At 40.2% G+C, this 21,274-nt stretch overlaps 1 protein-coding gene across 5 annotated transcripts in view; it reads right to left on the bottom strand.

Annotated features, from left to right (window-relative positions):
* The window catches only part of LOC133537129 (rho guanine nucleotide exchange factor TIAM1-like), a 165,045-nt gene that overhangs the window by 65,726 nt on the left and 78,045 nt on the right, over nucleotides 1–21,274 (bottom strand). For all 5 annotated transcript variants that reach the window (XM_061878012.1, XM_061878014.1, XM_061878009.1 and 2 more), the window contains 4 exons: nucleotides 16,188–16,373; nucleotides 10,778–10,924; nucleotides 10,637–10,711; nucleotides 237–407 (listed from right to left, as the gene is read on the bottom strand). In XM_061878012.1, coding sequence (XP_061733996.1) covers nucleotides 237–407; nucleotides 10,637–10,711; nucleotides 10,778–10,924; nucleotides 16,188–16,373 — 579 coding nt within the window. The remainder of the gene's footprint in view (nucleotides 1–236; nucleotides 408–10,636; nucleotides 10,712–10,777; nucleotides 10,925–16,187; nucleotides 16,374–21,274) is intronic.

The following is a 21,274-nucleotide window of genomic DNA, read 5'->3' as shown; positions in this document are numbered from 1 at the left end:
AACTATGACAGTTTCTACATCATTAACGTGTTATTACTCACTATTAAGTGTTAACATAAGTCATTTATCAATTAGCTTCCGGGCCATAGATGCCACACTTTGGACCCCAACTTTGTACAGTACTGTGTGCACCAAGAAAAGCCTCTTCCTTTGAATTTGTCAGACCATTAAAACCAGTTTGTAATGTTATATTAGCGCCACCTATAGCTCAGGTTATTGACAAAGCATGTTCCAACCTTGCAGATGCTCTCCAGCACGCAGAGCGCCGACTCCCCTGGCTGGATGATGGTCAGCACCGGCTGCTCGTTGGGAAGACACACCCAGGAGGGCGTGAGGTGGTCGGGGAGCCAGATGTCACTTTCTGGGCTGGGCCGCGGAACGGTCTTGCCAGAGTCTTCCTCGCTGGTCTGCAAAAGGTAAACATTATTTCTAGTCTTCGTCTGCGCGCATGCTGTGGGGTTTTGTAGTTATTGTAGACTCCTTCTTTTCTTCCCGTTCTTTCTGGGAAGACCAGAGAGCGGTAAATAAAAGCATGTGTTAGCACCTCTGTGTTGGCCTGGGATACTCTGGTTATGTTCTTAGGAGGATAAAATACATCTTTGTAATCTTTTAATAAGTGGGATAAAAGTCAGCTCGGAATCAAAAATCATCATTGGTTTAAAATGTTGTAATTAAACGTTAGCATGCAAATATTACAGACGTTAGCATACTTCCAAGACAGTGCCATATATATATATATATATATAAGGGGTGTAACGGTACGTGTATTTGTATTGCACAGTTTCGGGGGTTCCGGTTCGGTGGTTCCGGTTCGGTTTGGAGGTGTACCGAACGAGTTTCCACACAAACATATGAAGTAACCGCCTAAGCTTAAGTCCTAACAAGCTGCTTCGCTCTGTTCTGCTTCTGTCTCCTACACAGCACCCAGCATTGTCCCACCAACACAACAATCTGATTGGTTACTTATATAGCGGTAACAGCCAATCAGCAGTGCGTATTCAGAGCGGTAACAACCAATCAGCAGTGCGTATTCAGAGCGCATGGTGACAGCGCTTCAGCGTCGAGCAGATATGTGTTTAGCAGGTGAGCAACGGACTCTCCCCAAATTATAATAAACACCTCCCAATCAACGTTTTAAATGACGTTCTAGAAACAAACTGCAGCTCAGCTCTCTCGCAATTCTGGCTTGATGTGAAGGCTATTTAACTTTTAGCGTAACGTTAGCTCATTTTGCGGTGTGTGTGTTAGCTGTCTGTGCGGTGTGTGTGCGCGTGTGCGTGTGTGCGTGTGTGTGCTAGTGATATAATAATGGAACTGCATCATTAAGCCTACATGAACTCCATGGTGTTCAGGGATGAATAGTCTCTCCTATTGCTGTTCTATTATTTTTTCCGCTAAAGTGACATTAATCACTAGTAATGTAGCAGCCTAGTTTGAATGGCAGGGTCCCTGCAATCAAATGTTGATAAAACTATAACATTTACATAATTAAAATCAACTACAGGCTTCCCAAATGCTGTAATAAATTAAGCATGATGAGTTGACTTGAAACTGTTTAATGTTGCACTTTTTATATGTGGAAGAAAAGTTTTGTAATTTTATTTCATCTGAGCAACAAGTTGAGGCAGTTTAATGTTGATTAACGTGGGCAGAATTATTATAGTGTTCCCAATGTTAAAAGGATAAAGCCATTGTTTAAAAATTTGGTAAATAAATAACCAAAAAATTGATATTTTGTTGTTTTCTTACCGTACCGAAAATGAACCGAACTGTGACCTCTAAACCGAGGTACGTTCCGAACAGAAATTTTTGTGTACCGTTACACCCCTAATATATATATATATATATATATATATATATATACACATTTACAGTGGGGCAAAAAAGTATTTAGTCTGCCACCGATTGTGCAAGTTCTTCCACTTGAAATAATGACAGAGGTCTATAATTTTCATAATAGGTACACTTCAACTGTGAAAGACAGAATGTGGAAAAAAAATCCAAGAATTCACATTGTAGGAATTTTAAATAATTTATTTGTAAATTATGGTGGAAAATAAGTATTTGGTCAACCATTCAAAGCTCTCACTGATGGAAGGAGGTTTTGACTCAAAATCTCACGATACATGGCCCCATTCATGCTTCCTTAACACGGATAAATCGTCCTGTCCCCTTAGCAGAAAAACAGCCCCAAAGCATGATGTTTCCACCCCCATGCTTCACAGTAGGTAAGGTGTTTTTGGGATGCAACTCAGTATTCTTCCTCCAACACCACGAGTTGAGTTTATTCCAAAATGAATGATACAGCAGAGGATTGGGAGAATGTCATGTGGTCAGATGAAACCAAAATAGAACTTTTTGGTATAAACTCAACTCGTCGTGTTTGGAGGAAGAAGAATACTGAGTTGCATGTTTTTTTTATTAATCCAACAAAATGCCTACACAGCAATACCATAACAATGCAATCCAATTCCAAAACCACACCTGACCCAGCAACACTCAGAACTGCAATAAACAGAGCAATTGAGAGGAGACACAAACACGACACAGAAAAAAACAAAAGTAGTGAAACAAAAATGAATATTATCAACAACAGTATCAATATTAGTTATAATTTCAGCATAGCAGTGATTAAAAATCCCTCGTTGACATTATCATTAGACATTTATAAAAATTTAAAAAAAGAACAATAGTGTCACAGTGGCTTACACTTGCATCGCATCTCATAAGCTTGACAACACACTGTGTCCAATATTTTAACAAAGATAAAATAAGTCATATTTTTGGTTTGTTTAATAGTTAAAACACATTTACATTATTGCAATCAGTTGATAAAACGTTGTCCTTTACAATTATAAAAGCTTTTTTTTTTTATTTACTACTCCGCTTGCATGTCAGCAGACTGGGGTAGATCCTGCTGAAATCCTATGTATTGAATGAATAGAGAATCGCTTTGAATCGGAAAAACATTGTTTTTGAATCGAGAATCACGTTGAATCGAAAAAAATCGATATATTATCGAGTCGTGACCACAAGAATCGATATTGAATCGAATCGTGGGACACTAAAAGATTTGCAGTCCTAATATATATATACAGCCCTAATATATATATTTACAGCCCTAATATATATATACAGCCCTAATATATATATACAGTATATACACACACACACATATATATATATATATATATATATATATATATATATATAAAACCCCGTTTCCATATGAGTTGGGAAATTGTGTTAGATGTAAATACAAACTGAATACAATGATTTGCAAATCCGTTTCAACCCATATTCAGTTGAATGCACTACAAAGACAACATATTTGATGTTCAAACTAGTAATTTTTTTTTGCAAATAATAATTAACTTAAAATTTCATGGCTGCAACACATGCCAAAGTAGTTGGGAAAGGGCATGTTCACCACTGTGTTACATCACCTTTTCTTTTAACAACACTCAATAAATGTTTGGGAACTGAGGAAACTAATTGTTGAAGCTTTGAAAGTGGAATTCTTTCCCATTCTTTTTTTATGTAGAGCTTCAGTCTTTCAACAGTCAGGGGTCTCCACTGTCGTATTTTACCCTTCATAATGCGCCACACATTTTCCATGAGAAATAGGTTTGTTGTTGCATTTCTTTTCACAGTTTATGAACTTACATTCATATTTTGCTGAAGTATTATTTAATAAATATATTTATAAAGGATTTTTGAATTTTTGCTATTTTTAGAATATTTTCCAAAAAATCCGACGTACCCCTTGGCATACCTTCAAGTACCCCCTGTGGTACGCGTACCCCCATTTGAAAAACACTGCTCTAGGGGAGGCTTGTGGCCCAATAATGAGCCCCACCCTATGGTTATGAAACACTGATGTACACAACAAATAATGTTAATTGAACTATATAAACAATAATTAATGTTACAATGTACTATGTACACAATAAATATTGTTACACTGTACTATGTTCACATCAAATAATATATATAATATATATATATAAACAATAAATATTGTTACAATGTACTATGTACACCACTAATAATGTTACATTGTACTATATAAACAATACATTTTGTTACAATATACTATATAAACAATAAGTATTGTTAAAATGTACTATGTACACAATAAATAATGTTACAATTTACTATGCAGTAATAAATATCGTTAATATCGTCATTGTAACATTATTAGTTGTGTGCATAGTACACTATGCACACAACTAATAATGTTACAATGTACTATGTACACAACAAATAATGTTACAATTTACTATGTAAAAAATAACTGTTGTTACAATGTACTATTAAACAATAAATATTGTTACAATGTACTATATAAACAATACATATTGTTACAATGTACTGTATAAACAATAAATATTGTTACAGTGTACTATGTACACAACAAATAATGTTACATTGTACTATATTAACAATACATTTCGTTACAATGTACTATGTACACAACAAATGTTACAATTTATTATGTAAACAATAAATATTGTTACGATGTACTATATAAAATGGTAAATGGTTGTACTTGTATAGCACTTTTCTACCCCTTTTTAAGGAGCCCAAAGCGTTTTGACAGTATTTCCACATTCACCCATTCACACACACATTCGCACACTAATGGCGGGAGCTGCCATGCAAGGCGCTAACCAGGACCCATCAGGAGCAAGGGTGAAGTGTTTTGCTCAAGGACACTACGGACGTGACTAGGATGGTAGAAGGTGGGGATTGAACCAGCAACCCTCAGATTGCTGGCACGGCCACTCTCCCAACTTCGCCATGCCGTCCCCAATAAACAATAAATATTGCTACAATGTACTATTGACACAAAAAATATTGTTACAATGTACTATCCATCCATCCATTTTCTACTGCTTGTCCCTTTCGAGGTCGCGGGGGCCAATAAATATTGTTACAATGTACTATATAAACCTGTGGTTCTCAAATGGGGGTACGCGTACCCCTGGGGGTACTTGAAGGTATGAATCTGAATCCACCCTCAACCCCTCTCCCTTCTGTTTCTGAAAGACGGACTGTTTTATTGAAAAGTGATAGTACTATGAACACAGTCCCTTTTTCAGAAAAAGAAGGGGGAGAAGTTGAGGGTGGATTCAGACTCTCAACAAAATCGACAATCATCCGACTCTGACAATTTACATTGTTTTACATTTTTCAGTTAAAAACACAAAGTCAAGTTTAGAAGTGGTAATAAAATCATTGACTAAAAATGATTTGTTATTCAGAGACCTGACATTCAACACACCGTCGTGTAGATCTACCAGACCTACTCAACTGCTGTATCATATATCCAAAGCTATGATATATCCTTACTTGAGACCAACCTATGTACTAGATGTTATACAACTTCTCCTACTTGTTTTCAGCATAACTATTGGTGTCGCTACAATAAGTGAAAAGTTTGATGTTGATCCCCGTTTTGTTACCTAAATTACTCTGATTTTGATACACATGGCAGGATGTTCCACCCAGCAGTATTCCCTGACAGACTGGTACTTAGGCTTGTTCTAATGTCCTTGTGCCTCAGTCCTTCCTTCCCGACGACAGTGACTGACAAGTGTCTTAGAACATAGGGCTGACTTGAAATAGACTAGATCAAGGGGACAGCAAGACTTACTTTTTTGGCCTGTGCAGTGTGATTGATTGCAAGGGACATAATAACTATTACGTGGTAGTAACCTCTATCTTTGTTACGTCTCAAACCTGAGCTATTGGTGTCGGAAGCAGAATACATACTCTAGGGGGTGGTGCCCCTGGTGGAAGCAGGTAACCCACTACACATAGCATTGGAGTTCCACTGGCCCCTATTATTACATCAAAACTATTCGGAAAGGATGATCTTCCAGAGGAATTTTGATCGTTCCGAGAACCCCATCGCCCTTACAATTGCCAACGTTGGTGGCATGCCCGATTAGCCCAGTCTCTCTTATGTTGTGTTGGGGGTTAACCAGACTGGTACAGACTCTAAAGGGATTATCAAAATTAATGTCCTTGAGAGGGCGTTAACTACCTCTGCCCCCTCTGTAGCACCTAAAGTGTCACTCCACCTCCGTTACGTTTCAAAGGCTCTCACATCTGTGTATACTAATGACATCACCACTGAATACCTGGTAGCTTTGACCCTAGGAGCAGGTGCAGGCAACATGTGGCTCAGGTAGATGACTAGCATGGCCAATAGCCAAAACATGGGTGATTGTGTTGCTTGTTCCGCTGGACGTCCCTTTCCCCACACTTACCCCGCCCCTTTTAAGTTGACTGACACAAATGGCTCAAACTGCCTTATCTCCTTGTTTTCTGAACCCACGCCTCCAGGTTGCGACTTGTTGGCAAGTGTGTACCCTCCTGTTGACAATTCCACCCAAGTTCTTCCCTTGTGGCCCAAAAGATGAATTAGGGCCACAAAGGGTCAATGTCACCCAACAAGTTGGGTGACATTGACCCTTTCTGGTGCACCACACTGATAGAGGGCTCAAAAATAGGCCCTTGGGCACGGGCTGACTTGTTCTGATATTGTGGGAAGCACATATTGTACATTAGAATCCCGACGTCAGCCGTTGGGCTTTGTGTTATGGTTAGACTGGTGACCCCACTTCACCCTAGTGGGTACAAAATTAACATCCCTTGGAACTCCTGGTTCAGCGGCCTCTTTAACTTAACGCCGACGCCGCCATGTTCTATCTAGGAGGAGTGTAACGGGCTCCTTTGATTTGATGAGGAACCCTGATGGCGTTTACTTTAATGCAATAGGGACACCAGATAGGTTTCCGGACAACATAAATGTGTTGTACTTGTATAGCGCTTTTCTACCTTCAAGGTACTCAAAGCGCTTTGACACAACTTCCACATTTACCCATTCACACACACATTCACACACTGATGGAGGGAGCTGCCATGCAAGGCGCCAACCAGCACCCATCAGGAGCAAGGGTGAAGTGTCTTGCTCAGGACACAACGGACGTGACGAGGTTGGTGCCAGGTGGGATTTGAACCAGGGACCCTCGGGTTGCGCACGGCCACTCTTTTTTGTTGTGTACAATCACAATTTATGTGATTCACACCACATAAATTGTGGTGTGAATCCTGTGCATGTTTTGAGAACCTTCCTATCATTGGTGCTATTTTCCCTGTGACTGCTACTAAAAATGTAGAACGGATTAACTATGTTTTTTATAATCTGTTGAGACTGACCAACCTGACTCGTGACTCTGTTGAGGGACTTGCTGAACAACTTGCCCCGACCTCGCTCATGGCCACCCAGAACCGCATAGCCCTTGACCGCATCCTAGCTCAGGAAGAAGGTGTGTGTGCAATGTTTGGTGACCAATGCTGTCGCGCCTTGTGCTCGGTCTCTATGCACCCGCATCATTGTTAGAGCCATAGAAGGGTCAACCCCACCCTGTTTCTGGGTTTGCTATGTCCCTGAAGGGGGTCAAGCAAAGTGATGACTTTCGAGAATTGCTAGTTTCCCTCGCTGACCATGACGACTTTGACTTGGACTCCCTCTATTCATCTCCCATGTAACTAGGCTTTTATTGTAGTGTGAGATTGCTAAAACTTTAATGTGGGGCAGGTGCTTTAGAAGTATTGTAATTGTGTTAAGAGATCTTTAGTAGAAGATCTGAAGGGGGATTGACAGAGATAGATATCTTTTTTAAATCCTTGTCATTTTTTAGAACAGTTAAGTATTGGCCATGCGTAGACCTTGAAGGTTGGAATGTAGCGAGAAGTCCTAACACTCTTCTTATCTCAAATGTCCCAGGCTTAGGAGGAGGGGGAGAGGAGAAAAAGGGGGGGCGAATGAGAGGGGGTAAGAGGCGAAACTTCCGTAGTATGGTCAGATCAACTAGGGCGATGCGATTTTGAATGTGTCGTGCATAGATTTGGTCTCCCAAAGCTTTGGTAATGAAATATCAAAATAAGCTACTCTGTCCGGGATTCATTTAAAACCAGCTTATGTGTCATCTAACAAACTCTGGGGGGTGACCAGTCAATTAAATTCCCTGGGAGGAAAAACTGGTCCAAACGCAACGCTATAAAACAATAAATATTGTTACATTGTACTATGTACACAATAAATAATGTTACAATTTACTATGCAACAATATATATTGTTACAATGTACTATGCAGACAACTAATAATGTTACAATGTACTATATACACAACAAATAATGTTACGATTTACTATGCAAACAATAAATATTGTTACAATGTACTATATAAACAATAAATATTGTTACAATGTACTATGTACACAACAAATAATGTTACATTGTACTATATAAACAATACATTTTGTTACAATGTACTATGTACACAACAAATGTTACAATTTACTATGTAAACAATACATATTTTTACAATGTACTTTACAAAATGGTAAATGGTTGCACTTGTATAGCACTTTTCTACCCCTTTTTAAGAAGCCCAAAGCGCTTTGACAGTATTTCCACATTCACCCATTCACACACACATTCACACGCTGATGGCGGGAGCTACCATGCAAGGCGCTAACCAGGGCCCATAAAGAACAAGGGTGAAGTGTCTTGCTCAAGGACACAACGGACGTGACTAGGATGGTAGAAGGAGGGGATTGAACCAGCAACCCTGATTGCTGGCACGGCCACTCTCTCAACTTCGCCACACCGTCCCCAATAAACAATAAATATTGCTACCATGTACTATATACACAAAAAATATTGTAACAATGTACTATCCATTTATTCATTTTCTACCGCTTGGGGGGCCAATAAATATTGTTACAATGTACTATACAAACCAGTGGTTCTTAAATGGGGATACGCGTACATCTGGGGGTACTTAAAGGTATGCCAAGGGGTACGTGAGATTTTGAAAAAATATTCTAAAAAATAGCAGCAATTCAAAAATTCTTTATAAATATATTTATTGAATAATACTTCAACAAAATATGAATGTAAGTTCATAAACTGTGAAAAACAAATACAACAATGCAATATTCAGAGTTGACAGCTAGATATTTTTGTGGACATGTTCCATAAATATTGATGTTTAAGATTTCTTTTTTTGTGAAATTTTTTTTAGAATTAAGTTAATGAATCCAGATGGATCTCTATTACAATCCCCAAAGAAGGCACTTTGTGTTGATGATTACTTCTATGTGTAGAAATATTTATTTATAACTGAATCTCTTGCTTATTTTTCAACAAGTTTTTAGTTATATTTTTTTCAAATAGTTCAAGAAAGACCACTACAAATGACCAATATTTTGCACTGTTATACACTTTAATAAATCAGAATAAGATGACATAGCTCTGTATATTACTTCTTTATCTCTTTTTCAACCAAAAACGCTTTGCTCTGATTTGGGGGTACTTGAATTAAAAAAATGTTCACAGGGGGTACGTCACTAAAAAAAGGTTGAGAACCACTGATATAAACAATAAATATTGTTGCATTGTACTACCTAAACAATATATATTGTTACAATGTACTATATAAAAAATACATGTTGTTACAATGTACTAAACAAACAATAAATATTGTTCAAATGTACTATGTAAACAATAACTATTGTTACAGTGTACTATGTAAACAATAAATATTGTTACAATGTACTATATAAACTACATATTGTTACAATGTACTATGTACACAACAAATAACGTTACAATTTACTATGTAAGAATAAATATTGTTACAATGTACTATGTACACCACTTACAATGTTACATTGTACTATATAAACAATACTTATTGTTACAATGTACTATGTACACCACTTACAATGTTACATTGCACTATATAAACGATACTTATTGTTACAATGTACTATGTACACAACAAATATTGTTACAATGTACTATTTACACAACTAATGTTACATTGAAGTATATAAACGATAAATAATGTTACAATGTACTATTTACACAACTAATGTTACATTGTAGTATATAAACAATAAATAATGTTACAATGTACTATGTACACCACTAATAATGTTACACTTTACTTTGTAAACAATAAATAATGTTACAACGTACTATGTACACCACTAATAGTGTTACAATGTACTATGTAAACATTAAACAATGTTACAATTTACTATGTAAAGAATACATTTTGTTACAATGTACTATATAAACAACAAATAATGTTAAATTTTAAAGTACAAACCAGATAGACAACAACTGTGTCATTACAAAAAACCCAGTATTTCACATTCCACAACAATCTCTTTCCAAAGGCATGCTATGCTGTGTGTCTTCAGATAGTTTGGCCACTTTTTTTTTTGTCCATGGTTTGGCCACTTGATGGCACTGTTGGCACAGCTTGCAACCAAACGTCAGTTCATAGGTTAAATGTGTCCCGTTTTATTGCCTGTTTACTTTCGCTTTCAAAGCGACCAAAAGCACTTCCGAATGAGGGAAAAAACTAAACATAATTGATAATAAATCTGCTTTTACTTGATCAATGTTCACCATTTTGAGGACTATGTGCAGTTTGAAGTCTGCACTTCAGAGTTGGACTTGAGGTTAGTTATCAGTGAGTGAGGACAAACTCACAAACAAAACTTGCCTTGTTAGCGTTTTGGACGAGACAACGAGCGTCTTTACCTGGAGCTCCTTTGCCAAGTCAGCAAATGATCCGTCTGCGAGGGTCCTCACCAGCTCCTCTCCGTCGGCAAACACCTGCCGAAACAAACGGCGGACGACGTTAGCACACGCAGGACCACCGTCAGGTGTTCTCGCACACACCTGGTTGATGCTGGGGTGCGCTTTGGTCTTCTTTTTGGACGTGGTGTCCAAACCCCACAGCGAGGAGAAGCGGCTCTTGCGCTTGCTGCTGGAGCGGGACATAGCGTGCGCTCGCCGCCTCACGCCCATCTCCGTGCGCGCCGCCACCTGACACACACAAACTGACAGTCAGACAAGACGCTAATGGCAGGATGGAAAGATTTTAAAAGGACTACTGGAGGAAAATGTGAAAAACTGTTTATAGCCCACCCTGCTGGTGTTGCAATGCTCCAGCATCTGCCTTCCTCTTGCTAGCATTTTTTTACGATTAATAATGCACAACCAGAGAAAGACTTACTGTTAGGGGATTGCCTAGAAAAAATAACTACAAATATGTTTAAAAAACAGATTTTCATTCTAGCAATGAGGCAGCATTTGCATGTTAGAGATGTTGAAGTGTGATTCTCCCATTTACCAACAAAAATGAGCCCTATAGAGCGCTCTCAACTTGACAAATGTTCTTAACGTGCGGGGGTAAATGTGTTGGAACATAAAATATTTAAGAAAGTTTCTTTCTATAATTATAGATAAATACAGTATTTTAAAGACTATTGAGCCGCGCGGTTATGAGCCACACTCACATTTCAGAAGCTACAAATGTAGCTGAGATAGGCACCAGCGCCCCCCGCGACCCCAAAGGGGAATAAGTGGTACAAAATGGATGGATATATTAGCCGCACCGGACTATTTCTTTTTTACCAAATACAACTTGGTTAAAAGATGGAAGTGTGTATAACATTTCTTTTTCAGCACTTTCAACAATACCGTGGTAATATAATAACGGGCACTTGGTTTGCTGTCATTGTTTTAACATACTTTTAGCACAATAGATCACAAATTTTTCTATTTAGCATATTTCCACTGACTTTAGACCGCACCGGTATACAAGCCACACCCACTAAATTTTAGAAGAAATAAATATGTTCCATATATTAGTCGCACCAGATTAGAATTCACAGATACATATGTTGTGAAATGAGTTATTTACACAGAAATATTCACCTTTTTTCTTTCTAAACGGTGTCTGTAACACGGCAGAAAAACGGCTGATCGAACAGAACAGAAGTCATGGTCATGGACCCACAAGCTGCGCGAGCTAGCTCTCCAATCAGCTAAACAGACTCCACGGTGACGTGTTGGAGAATTTACTGAGGAATTTGTGAAAGTGAAACAATACAAAAATAATGTTATTGTAAGTTAATAACACTAACACAGACACTCATAAACGTGTTAGCATGTTAGCTCGATTACATTAGGATAACACGTACAAATATACATGAAAACACTAATAGAGACATCACACATTGGAAGGTTTGGTAAATGAGAATTGTTTTAGTTATATTGTAAAACTTACAAACGTTGCTTAGAGTGATGAATAAATAATCCATACAAGTAGTATAAATATATGAGATGAATACAAATATTGTAAATATAAATATGTTGGATGAATATAAATATTGTAAATATAAATATATGAAGTCCTCCCACTCTGCTTGTGTCACCTGCCTGCCGACACACGCTGGCGGCCAGAGGGCGATGCAAAGACGTGCAAACGTCTCTAGGTGCGGCCATCAACTTCTCCCCCCAACAAAATAAGAGCGTTTTTCCCAAAGCGAAACTGTGAGTGTATTGTTGCATTCAGCTCTGACACAAAATGTTTTTGGAATTTAATAATAAACCTAAATGTACTGGTATTGTCAAAATGATCCATACTTTGATAATCCAGTCATGAAGTCAATTGGTTCATTAGTGGTTTGTAAATGGAAAAGTTTGTATGGTGAAGCAAAGTTCTCCATGTAAAACTGAATAATTGCTTTGTACACATTGAAGACAAAATAAAGTGCTGTCCAGTACTGTATAATAAATAAAAATAACAAGAGGGTGACAGATCATATTTCTATTTGGTAACAATCTAAAACAACAATGACAAGCTGAGCTGTCCTCACAATTGTTCAGGAATCACAAAAATCTGTCATTTTAACCAACCATGTTACTACAATAAAAACATTTCAAAAAGTAAAATGCATGTGCAGTAGATTACATCGGCAAGAGGAGAGAAAAGAGTGGAAAAAAGTGTGTGCGCGCTTGGAAGAGGAGTCGCTGAATAGGAGGTAGTCTTTTTCCTACTCCAACAGACGTCACCATGGGACGGTTTAGTAAGTCAGAGTTCTTTTAATTGTATTGTAAATGTTGCGATCTGCAGCTCAGATCTACACTATTTATTTTTCCATTTTGTATATTTCTCCGACTCCTTATTTCCTGTTTGCTTTGTCACCATGGTCACTCATCAGTCCACCTGCTAGTCTCGCCCCACACACCTGCTACTAATTATCACCCACCTATTTAAGCCAGTCTTCTCTGTTCATTCGGTCTGGGTTCATAGTTTGCTTTCACGCCACTGTACGTCTGGATTTTGATCATTTGCTTTCTCGCAAGTATTTCTATTCTTGCTAGCTTCTCATGCTAAGCCACTTGTTTTGTCCAGTTTACATACTGATGATTTGTTTTCTCTTTTGTGCCAACGTGCTATTTAAGTTTGTCTATTTTTACTTCCTAGTTTTCATACTAGCGTTTTTGGTTTGCCTTTTTATTAGCTCCAGTATTTCTGTTCAGAGCTCCCTTTTTGTTAAATAAATATTTTAAGATCCTACCTTTGTTGTGTTCACGTCAACGCATCCTCGAGGGAATCGAACCCGGCATCACAATGCCCACCAGTCCTCACAGTATGAACCCAGCAAGAGATTCCTTCGCGATTGACAGCTGGAAAGAGAAAGCCTTTGATATAGGCACGTGGAAAAAGCTCCGAGCACGGGAGGCAGAGATCCGTCATTACGGTGATGTGCCTTCCGAAGCGGCTCGCGCTGCCCACTGCAGTGACACTTCTACTCCACAACTCTCTTTCAGCGAACACAGCAAACTTCAACCCGTCCAGGATACTCCTAACAAGCCTGGTAATCCCTTTAGTTACATGTCCACTCTTTCTTTCGACCGCCATGTCTCTTTCACAGACGGCAGCGGTGATGTCATGTCGGTAACTCCTTCCGGTGACGTCATCAAAAAGAATTTTTTGGACTATAATTCTCAGCCTTTTTCTAATTATATTGACTTTAATTTTCTGGACAATATTGATAAGAAGGATCTCCATAAGGACGTTTTTTCCAGATACAAGTCTAGTTCTCAATTTTCACCTTCTTGTTCATCTCAGTCACTAAGTCCTCAAGCCCAGCCCAAATCTATGGGTTTTTCTCCTTTTTCTAAGGGTTCTTCTAGTAATTCTAGTAGGGAAGAATCTGCCCTCCTCCTAACCTCCCTCCACCCACCCTTAGATACCTCTTCACATGATAAGGAATACGTCTGGCATCCGCTGTTTGAAAAGGGGGCTCAGGTTGGCAGCTGTGCTACGGAGGTAGCACAGTTGCAACCTGCTAAGCCACAAACTCCAGCGCGTCCTCCACCACCTGTGTTCCGTCCATGTCTTAGTCGCTGTCCTAGTCCATGTAGTTCTGTCCCTAGCCTGGTTCTCGCACCAGAGATGGACTCTAGCCTGGTTCTCACACCAGAAATGGACTCTAGCCTGGTTCTCACACCAGCCTCCGACCCAGAACTGGTTCTCACACCGGTTTCAGACTTTCACCTGGTTCTCACACCAGCACCTGCTCCTAGGCTGGAGCCCACTCCAGCACCAGTCCTATTACTGGTGTCCACTCCAACACCATTCCTATTGCTGGGGTCCACTCCAGCACCAGCTTCAGAGCTGGAGCCCACACCAGCACCGACGACGGGGCTGGAGCCCACACCAGCACCGACGACGGGGCTGGAGCCTACACCAGCGCCACCGACGACGACTGCACCTGCCTCCACGACGGCGACGACTGCACCTGCCTCCACGACGACGACGACTACGCCTGCCTTTACGACACCGCCTTCTTCGTCTGCAGCACCCGCACCTGTTTCCGCGCCGACGATGACTCCGCCTCCAGCTTCCTCGACGATGTCTCAGCGTCCTCGAGTTGGCCTGCTGCGTAAGCAGCAATCTGGGGCCTGCAGTCTGCCTTCTCAAAGGTCAGTAACTGGACGCCAATGGTGCAAACAGCAGCAGCCCTCAAGACTTTCCCTAAAAACCCTAAGGCTGCTTAACTTTTGGCGCCACGCACGCCCACCTTCTCTGCGGCCACCAATGTGGCCTTTTCGAGGTCGCCCGCCAAGACTTTTGCGGCACCGGCGTTTCCGTCCGCCACTGCCACATGATTTGTCCCGGTGGATTCGGGGACACACGACTTGGCGACCCTCCACCGTGGCCTCCCTCCGCCCTCCCTTCGTTTGTGGACTTTCTGTTTTGGGGAGGGGGTTCAAGTTTTGTTTTTTCTTAGTTTTTTTTGGAGACATCTGGTATCTGTCTTTTGTTGGGGGGGGAATACTGTTGCGATCTGCTGCTCAGATCTACACTATTTATTTTTGTTTTTTCTTAGTTTTTTTTTTGAGACATCTGGTATCTGTCTTTTGTTGGGGGGGGAATACTGTTGCGATCTGCTGCTCAGATCTACACTATTTATTTTTCCATTTTGTATATTTCTCCGACTCCTTATTTCCTGTTTGCTTTGTCACCATGGTCACTCATCAGTCCACCTGCTAGTCTTGCCCCGCACACCTGCTACTAATTATCACCCACCTATTTAAGCCAGTCTTCTCTGTTCATTCGGTCTGGGTTCATAGTTTGCTTTCACGCCACTGTACGTCTGGATTTTGATCATTTGCTTTCTCGCAAGTATTTCTATTCTCGCTAGCTTCTCACGCTAAGCCACTTGTTTTGTCCAGTTTACATACTGATGATTTGTTTTCTCTTTTGTGCCAACGTGCTATTTAAGTTTGTCTATTTTTACTTCCTAGTTTTCATACTAGCGTTTTTGGTTTGCCTTTTTATTAGCTCCAGTATTTCTGTTCAGAGCTCCCTTTTTGTTAAATAAATATTTTAAGATCCTACCTTTGTTGTGTTCACGTCAACGCATCCTCGAGGGAATCGAACCCGGCATCACAATGCCCACCAGTCCTCACAGTAAAACTTACAAACTTGGAGTGATGAAACGCTATGGACAACTACAAGAAGGAACGGCACTTGTACTTCCGTCTCAAAGCTTTAAACAGCATTGTATGCATTCATTGTCCAAAAACGTGGCTTTTTTTTTTAACTATTTGCAATAAATTGGCCTAAATTACCCGCACCGTTTTATCAGCCGCAGGGTTCAAAGCGTAGGAAGAAAGTAGCGGTTTATAGTACACAGTCTACAGTGAATATTTGAAGTAAACATGCCAAGTAATAATTCTGAAAAGAATGTTGTTTGTTCCTTACAAAGACAGTAGTTCTGTGACTCACCAGCGCGTGGAAGGAAGACACGGAGAAGATGCCCAGCCGCCCCATGGCCAGCTTGGTGGGGCGCGAGGCGAAGGCCAGGAGGCGTTTGGGGTTGGGAAGCTCACCGCCCCGCAGGCTGGCCAGGTAGCAGCGGCAGCGGAACAGGTCCATGTGGAACTGTTCCAGGTTCTGCTCCCACAGGAAGATCTGCAGGAGGACACATGCAGGTCAGTGCACAGGGGTTCACTTAAGGCAAAGTGCAGAACCCGATTATAATGATTAAAATATGTAAATATTACATATTCATTAAATTAAATGTGAATTCACACATATAAGATTCCACACCAAAAATGTTTTATTTATAATTTTTATTATTAAGTTGTGAATGTCCTAACATTCACACAACAAAGATTCTACACCAATAAATCATCTTTTTATGATTAATACTATTACTATTATTATTATTATTATTATTACGTGAATGTCTAAACATTCACACAATAAGATTGTACACCAAAAATCATCTAATTATTATTATTATTATTTTTATTACTGTTATTATTGTTGTTATTCTTATTATCATTATATGATACTACAACAAAAACCTATCTATTTATTTAATTATTATTACTATTAATATTTTTATCATTATCATCATTATTGTCATTGTTTTTATTATCATTTAAATTTTTAGGATTCTAAAACAAAAATATATATTTATTTTTATTATTGTTATTATTGTTTATATTATTATTATTATTATTCTGCTGCAAAACTTTGATGCGTTCCACAGCCCAAAATTTTCATCTGATTGGAACCGTTCCAGTATGAAAAGATTCAGCCCGAACACAAATCGGCTAAAGGCCTACTGAAATGAGATTTTCTTATTCAAACGGGGATAGCAGGTCCATTCTATGTGTCATACTTGATCATTTCGCGATATTGCCATATTTTTGCTGAAAGGATTTAGTAGAGAACATCGACGATAAAGTTTGCAACTTTTGGTCGCTAATAAAAAAGCCTGAGAGCTAAATGTCATGAGCAGGGAGCGACGGAGTTGGAGGAGGCCCTGACCATCGCTGGCCGGTGTGAGATTTTAAGGTGTACACAGATGCCTCCTTGGAAGCAGTGGGGGCGGTGTTGGCTCAGGACAAGGACGGACTGGAGCGAGTGGTGTCATACGCTAGCCAAGCACTCAGTTCCCCAGAAAAGCGCTGGTCTACATTCAACAGAGAGCTGTGGGCCGTAGTGTGGGCTACACGACAATTCGGACACTACATAGGATCAGCTGCCTTTACCATCATAACTGATCACAAGCCGCTGTTGGGCCTGTGTGGTATGTCCATTGACAAGGATCCCATGGGACGCAGAGCAAGATGGATACTGGAACTGGACCCTTACAACTGGAGTATGCAGCACAAGGACGGCAAACGGCATACTAATGCTGATGCACTCTCACGGTGTCCTTAAGACCCTGAACCTAGTGTGGAAAACACAGGTGAGAAAACTACACAAGTGAATGTCATAGGCTCAGATATAGAGCCCAGCGTTCACCAACCAGTCACTCAACTGCTACAAACACCCCCACAAAAACTCCCGACCTTTGACCTCCATACTGGGGTGCAGCATGTGGAGTAGAACAGGACTTGTCGTTCAAATATGCACTTTCACATGATGGAACGGAACTGAGGGGGCTACAACGGGCCAACCCAGATATCAATCAGGTGTTGGACTGGATGGAGAGAAGTGGCTCTCGGCCATCTAAGGGGCAGATGAGAGGTAGTTCCCGGTGGCTTCGAAAATTATGGACTGAATATCCCCGCCTCTCTGTTGTTAATGGACTACTCTGCAGGACAGTGAACTCTCCACTCACCGGAGATGCTCTGTGTCAGGTTGTCATGCCCTCCTTGCTTATCTCTGATGTGCTGCAGCATCTTCATGGGGGCTCTGGATCGGCACATTTCTCCGTGGAACGAGTGTGGGAACGTGCAAGGTAAACTTTCTACTGGCCGTTCATGTTCAAAGATATTCAGCTGTGGTGTGAACAGTGCATCCCATGTCAAACACGCAAGGCCCCGGTGCCTAAGCATCGGGCACTGATGGGGAGCGTTCATGCAACTCGGCCACTCCAGAGAGTGGCAACGGACATTCTTGAACTGCCAGTGACTTCAAAGGGAAATAGATATGTGTTAGTAGTGGAAGACTACTTTACCAAGTTTGTGAATCTCTATGCACTCTTTGACCAAACAGCAGTCAGTAGTGCAGTGTTTGTTCGATGACTATGTGATGGTGCATGGTGTTCCTGAAACGATTCATAGTAATCAAGGGCGGCAGTTTGAAGCTGAGATTGTTCAGAAACTGTGTCAGCTCCTGGGAATTATTATTATAATCCCAAATCAGACGGAATGGTTGAACGCTTTAACTGAACTCTGGTCGACCAACTGGCCAAATCGTTGCTCGCCTGCGGTGGTGAGTGGGATGATTATCTGAAACAGGTGGCTTTCGCCTATAACACATCTGTGCATGCCTGCACCAACTACAGTCCGTGCTATCTACTTCACGGACGGGAGGCCCGTGTTCCAGTGGATGTGTTGGTGCCTTTTCACCTGGTGCGCTCGGACTTGCCTCTTTCCCATGCTGACTTTGTGGCCTCCTTAGCAGAGAGGCTGGAGACCGCTCTCGCTGGTGCCAGGCACGGTGGCGCCAATGCTCACGAGAAGCAAAACCTGTACCATGATGGAACCATGCGTCACCGGCCGTATGCAGTAGGAGATCTGGTATGGCTAAGTAATCCGACAGAGGACAGGAGGAAACTTGAACTGGAAGGGGCCCTATAGGGTCCTGTCTGTGTTGGACTCTCAGGGGGAACCTGGACTTACCTATCATATTGGCAACCCTTTGAAGTTTGATGGACGGGGGCAGGTCGTCCATTATGATAGACTAAAACCATACACGCTACCGATGGTTGCTGGTTTTTCAAATGGCCCACCTGCTTCTCCTAGTCAGGCTCCCTCGTTGCTGGACAAGGGGTCACTAGAGAGGGGTGCTGGGGCTGACGAGCCGTTGATCTCTGGTGACACAGGGACTGTTCAGATTACAGGCACTAGGGAGCCACTACAAACTGTTTCTCGTTCTAGGAGGAATGTCAGACAACTAGGTTGTTTCAAGGACTTTTTCACTCTTGGTTAGCTGTTTAGAAATAGAAGGAAAATTAAACAGCACAAACGGGGGAATGCTACAGTTGGACTTTCAGTTAGAGATTGTCAAGGTCACTTAACATGTTTCTTACTGTAATGGCACATGTTTCATAAGTGTATAGTATGTCTGGATGCTATGGTGTATCAGAATTTTATGGTGTACGTGGAAATAGTGTGGCATGCGTGATTGGGACTGTGCCACGTGGTGTGAGGGAAACATGCATACATATTTTTTTGTTGTTGTTGTGTGTGCTTTGTATATTTGGGGGGACAGGTTAATATGTTTGTTTTTTGTTTTTTCATGGTTTTGCCTGTTTGTGTTGTTTTTGGCACTTATCCTGTTATTGTGTTGAAACGAGGACGTTTCTTTTTGTAGGAGGGGAGGTATATAACCTATTTTTATGGTTTTGCCTCTTTGTGATGTAAGTTCCTGTTAAGTTCCTGTTATACAGTATATGCCTTGAGCTCTTATTTTGAAGGTGAAAGGAAAGGAAAAGATGTCATGTTTGAGCGGAGTTTTGAAAACAAACTAAATAAAGTGGTCCTCGTGTAAAACTAGAGCCTCTGTGTTTGTTATTTTATAGTATGATACAGTATAGGCGACTTATATAAACCCTCGGTTACAGTCGTAAATTTTGATTCGCTGAAAGTTTTATCACTGACAAATACTGTCTCAGTTTGCACTGGGACAACTTTACCACGAAGTGATGTCAAAAGAAAGACTTGATGGTAAACACTAAAATGAGTGAAAAGTCAACCCTTTCACCTTCATCCTGTGCCATGTCTCCAGTAAATTACTTGTTTTAGTCTTTGTGAGTCCATGGAAATGTCTCTTTTATCGCCCGCTGGCTCGACATCGTTCGAGGATGGAAACAGGCTAGCTGTTAGCTCCAAGCTAACCAGCACCCGACCAGACTCCTCCAAACCAAAAACATACTTTGTAGGTCAACAAATATGTGCTTTTTGAAGTGTTAATGTGCGAGGAGTGTTCAAAAGTATCGTGGAGAAGTGGCTGACAAGTTGTCAAGTGTCACTCGCATCGCTGACATCATCACCGTCATTGTTTACTGAAGCAGAGATGCTAACTGTGCGTTAAGATAAATGCTCTGCTTTTTTTCCATAGACTTATCAGATCTAAATTTTTATTAACTATACAGTAGCAGGGGGGTCAAAAGTGTGGCCCAGAGGCCATTCGAAGCCCGCAGCTAATGTTTTAAAGGCCCACAACACAGTCTAAAAATACTATTAAAATAAACAAAAACATAACACGAGTCGAATAAAAAAGCTCACAGGTGAAATGTAATTTAGAAAAAGTTGCAATTTTGCCTAATAAGACAAAACTGTTTTTTCCTTTAAAACTGTCATTGCTCAAAACATAATATTGAATCAAAATCAAGGTTTTTATGAATGATTGACCTATCCAAGGCTCAGATTACTTCACATCAAATATTCCACTTTGAAAAATATTTTCTGAGGAAGATTTTGCATATTTTGTGTGTTTGTCATAAAAAAAAAAGTTTTTTTTTAACAAAAAAGGGCAGAAAACAAACAAAAAAACATTAAACAAATAATAAAAAAAACTTAGAATTGAGGGATAGATGTGAAGTTGATGTAGACCAGAGGTGTGCAAACATTTTCCAGCGAGGGCCACATAGAGAAAAATTGAAGGTTGCGAGGGCCACTTTTCTACATTTTGTAAATAAAAAATATTAAAATTAAAACAATGTAGGTGACCACATGCTAACATTTGAAAAACACTTCTAAATCTTAGCTTTGTCTTATAGATAAAAAAGCAATAAAATCATTCATGATTATTTTAATAACGATTGTATTTGTATTTATGTTAACTGTGCTCTGAAGTAAGCTTGGATTTACTAATATTGCTATTGTTGCGTCAACTGAAACGCTTTT

This window comes from Nerophis ophidion, linkage group LG18 (assembly GCF_033978795.1).
Source record: "Nerophis ophidion isolate RoL-2023_Sa linkage group LG18, RoL_Noph_v1.0, whole genome shotgun sequence".
NCBI classification, from domain to species: Eukaryota; Metazoa; Chordata; class Actinopteri; order Syngnathiformes; family Syngnathidae; genus Nerophis; species Nerophis ophidion.
This window is presented reverse-complemented; position numbering and strand designations above follow the sequence as displayed.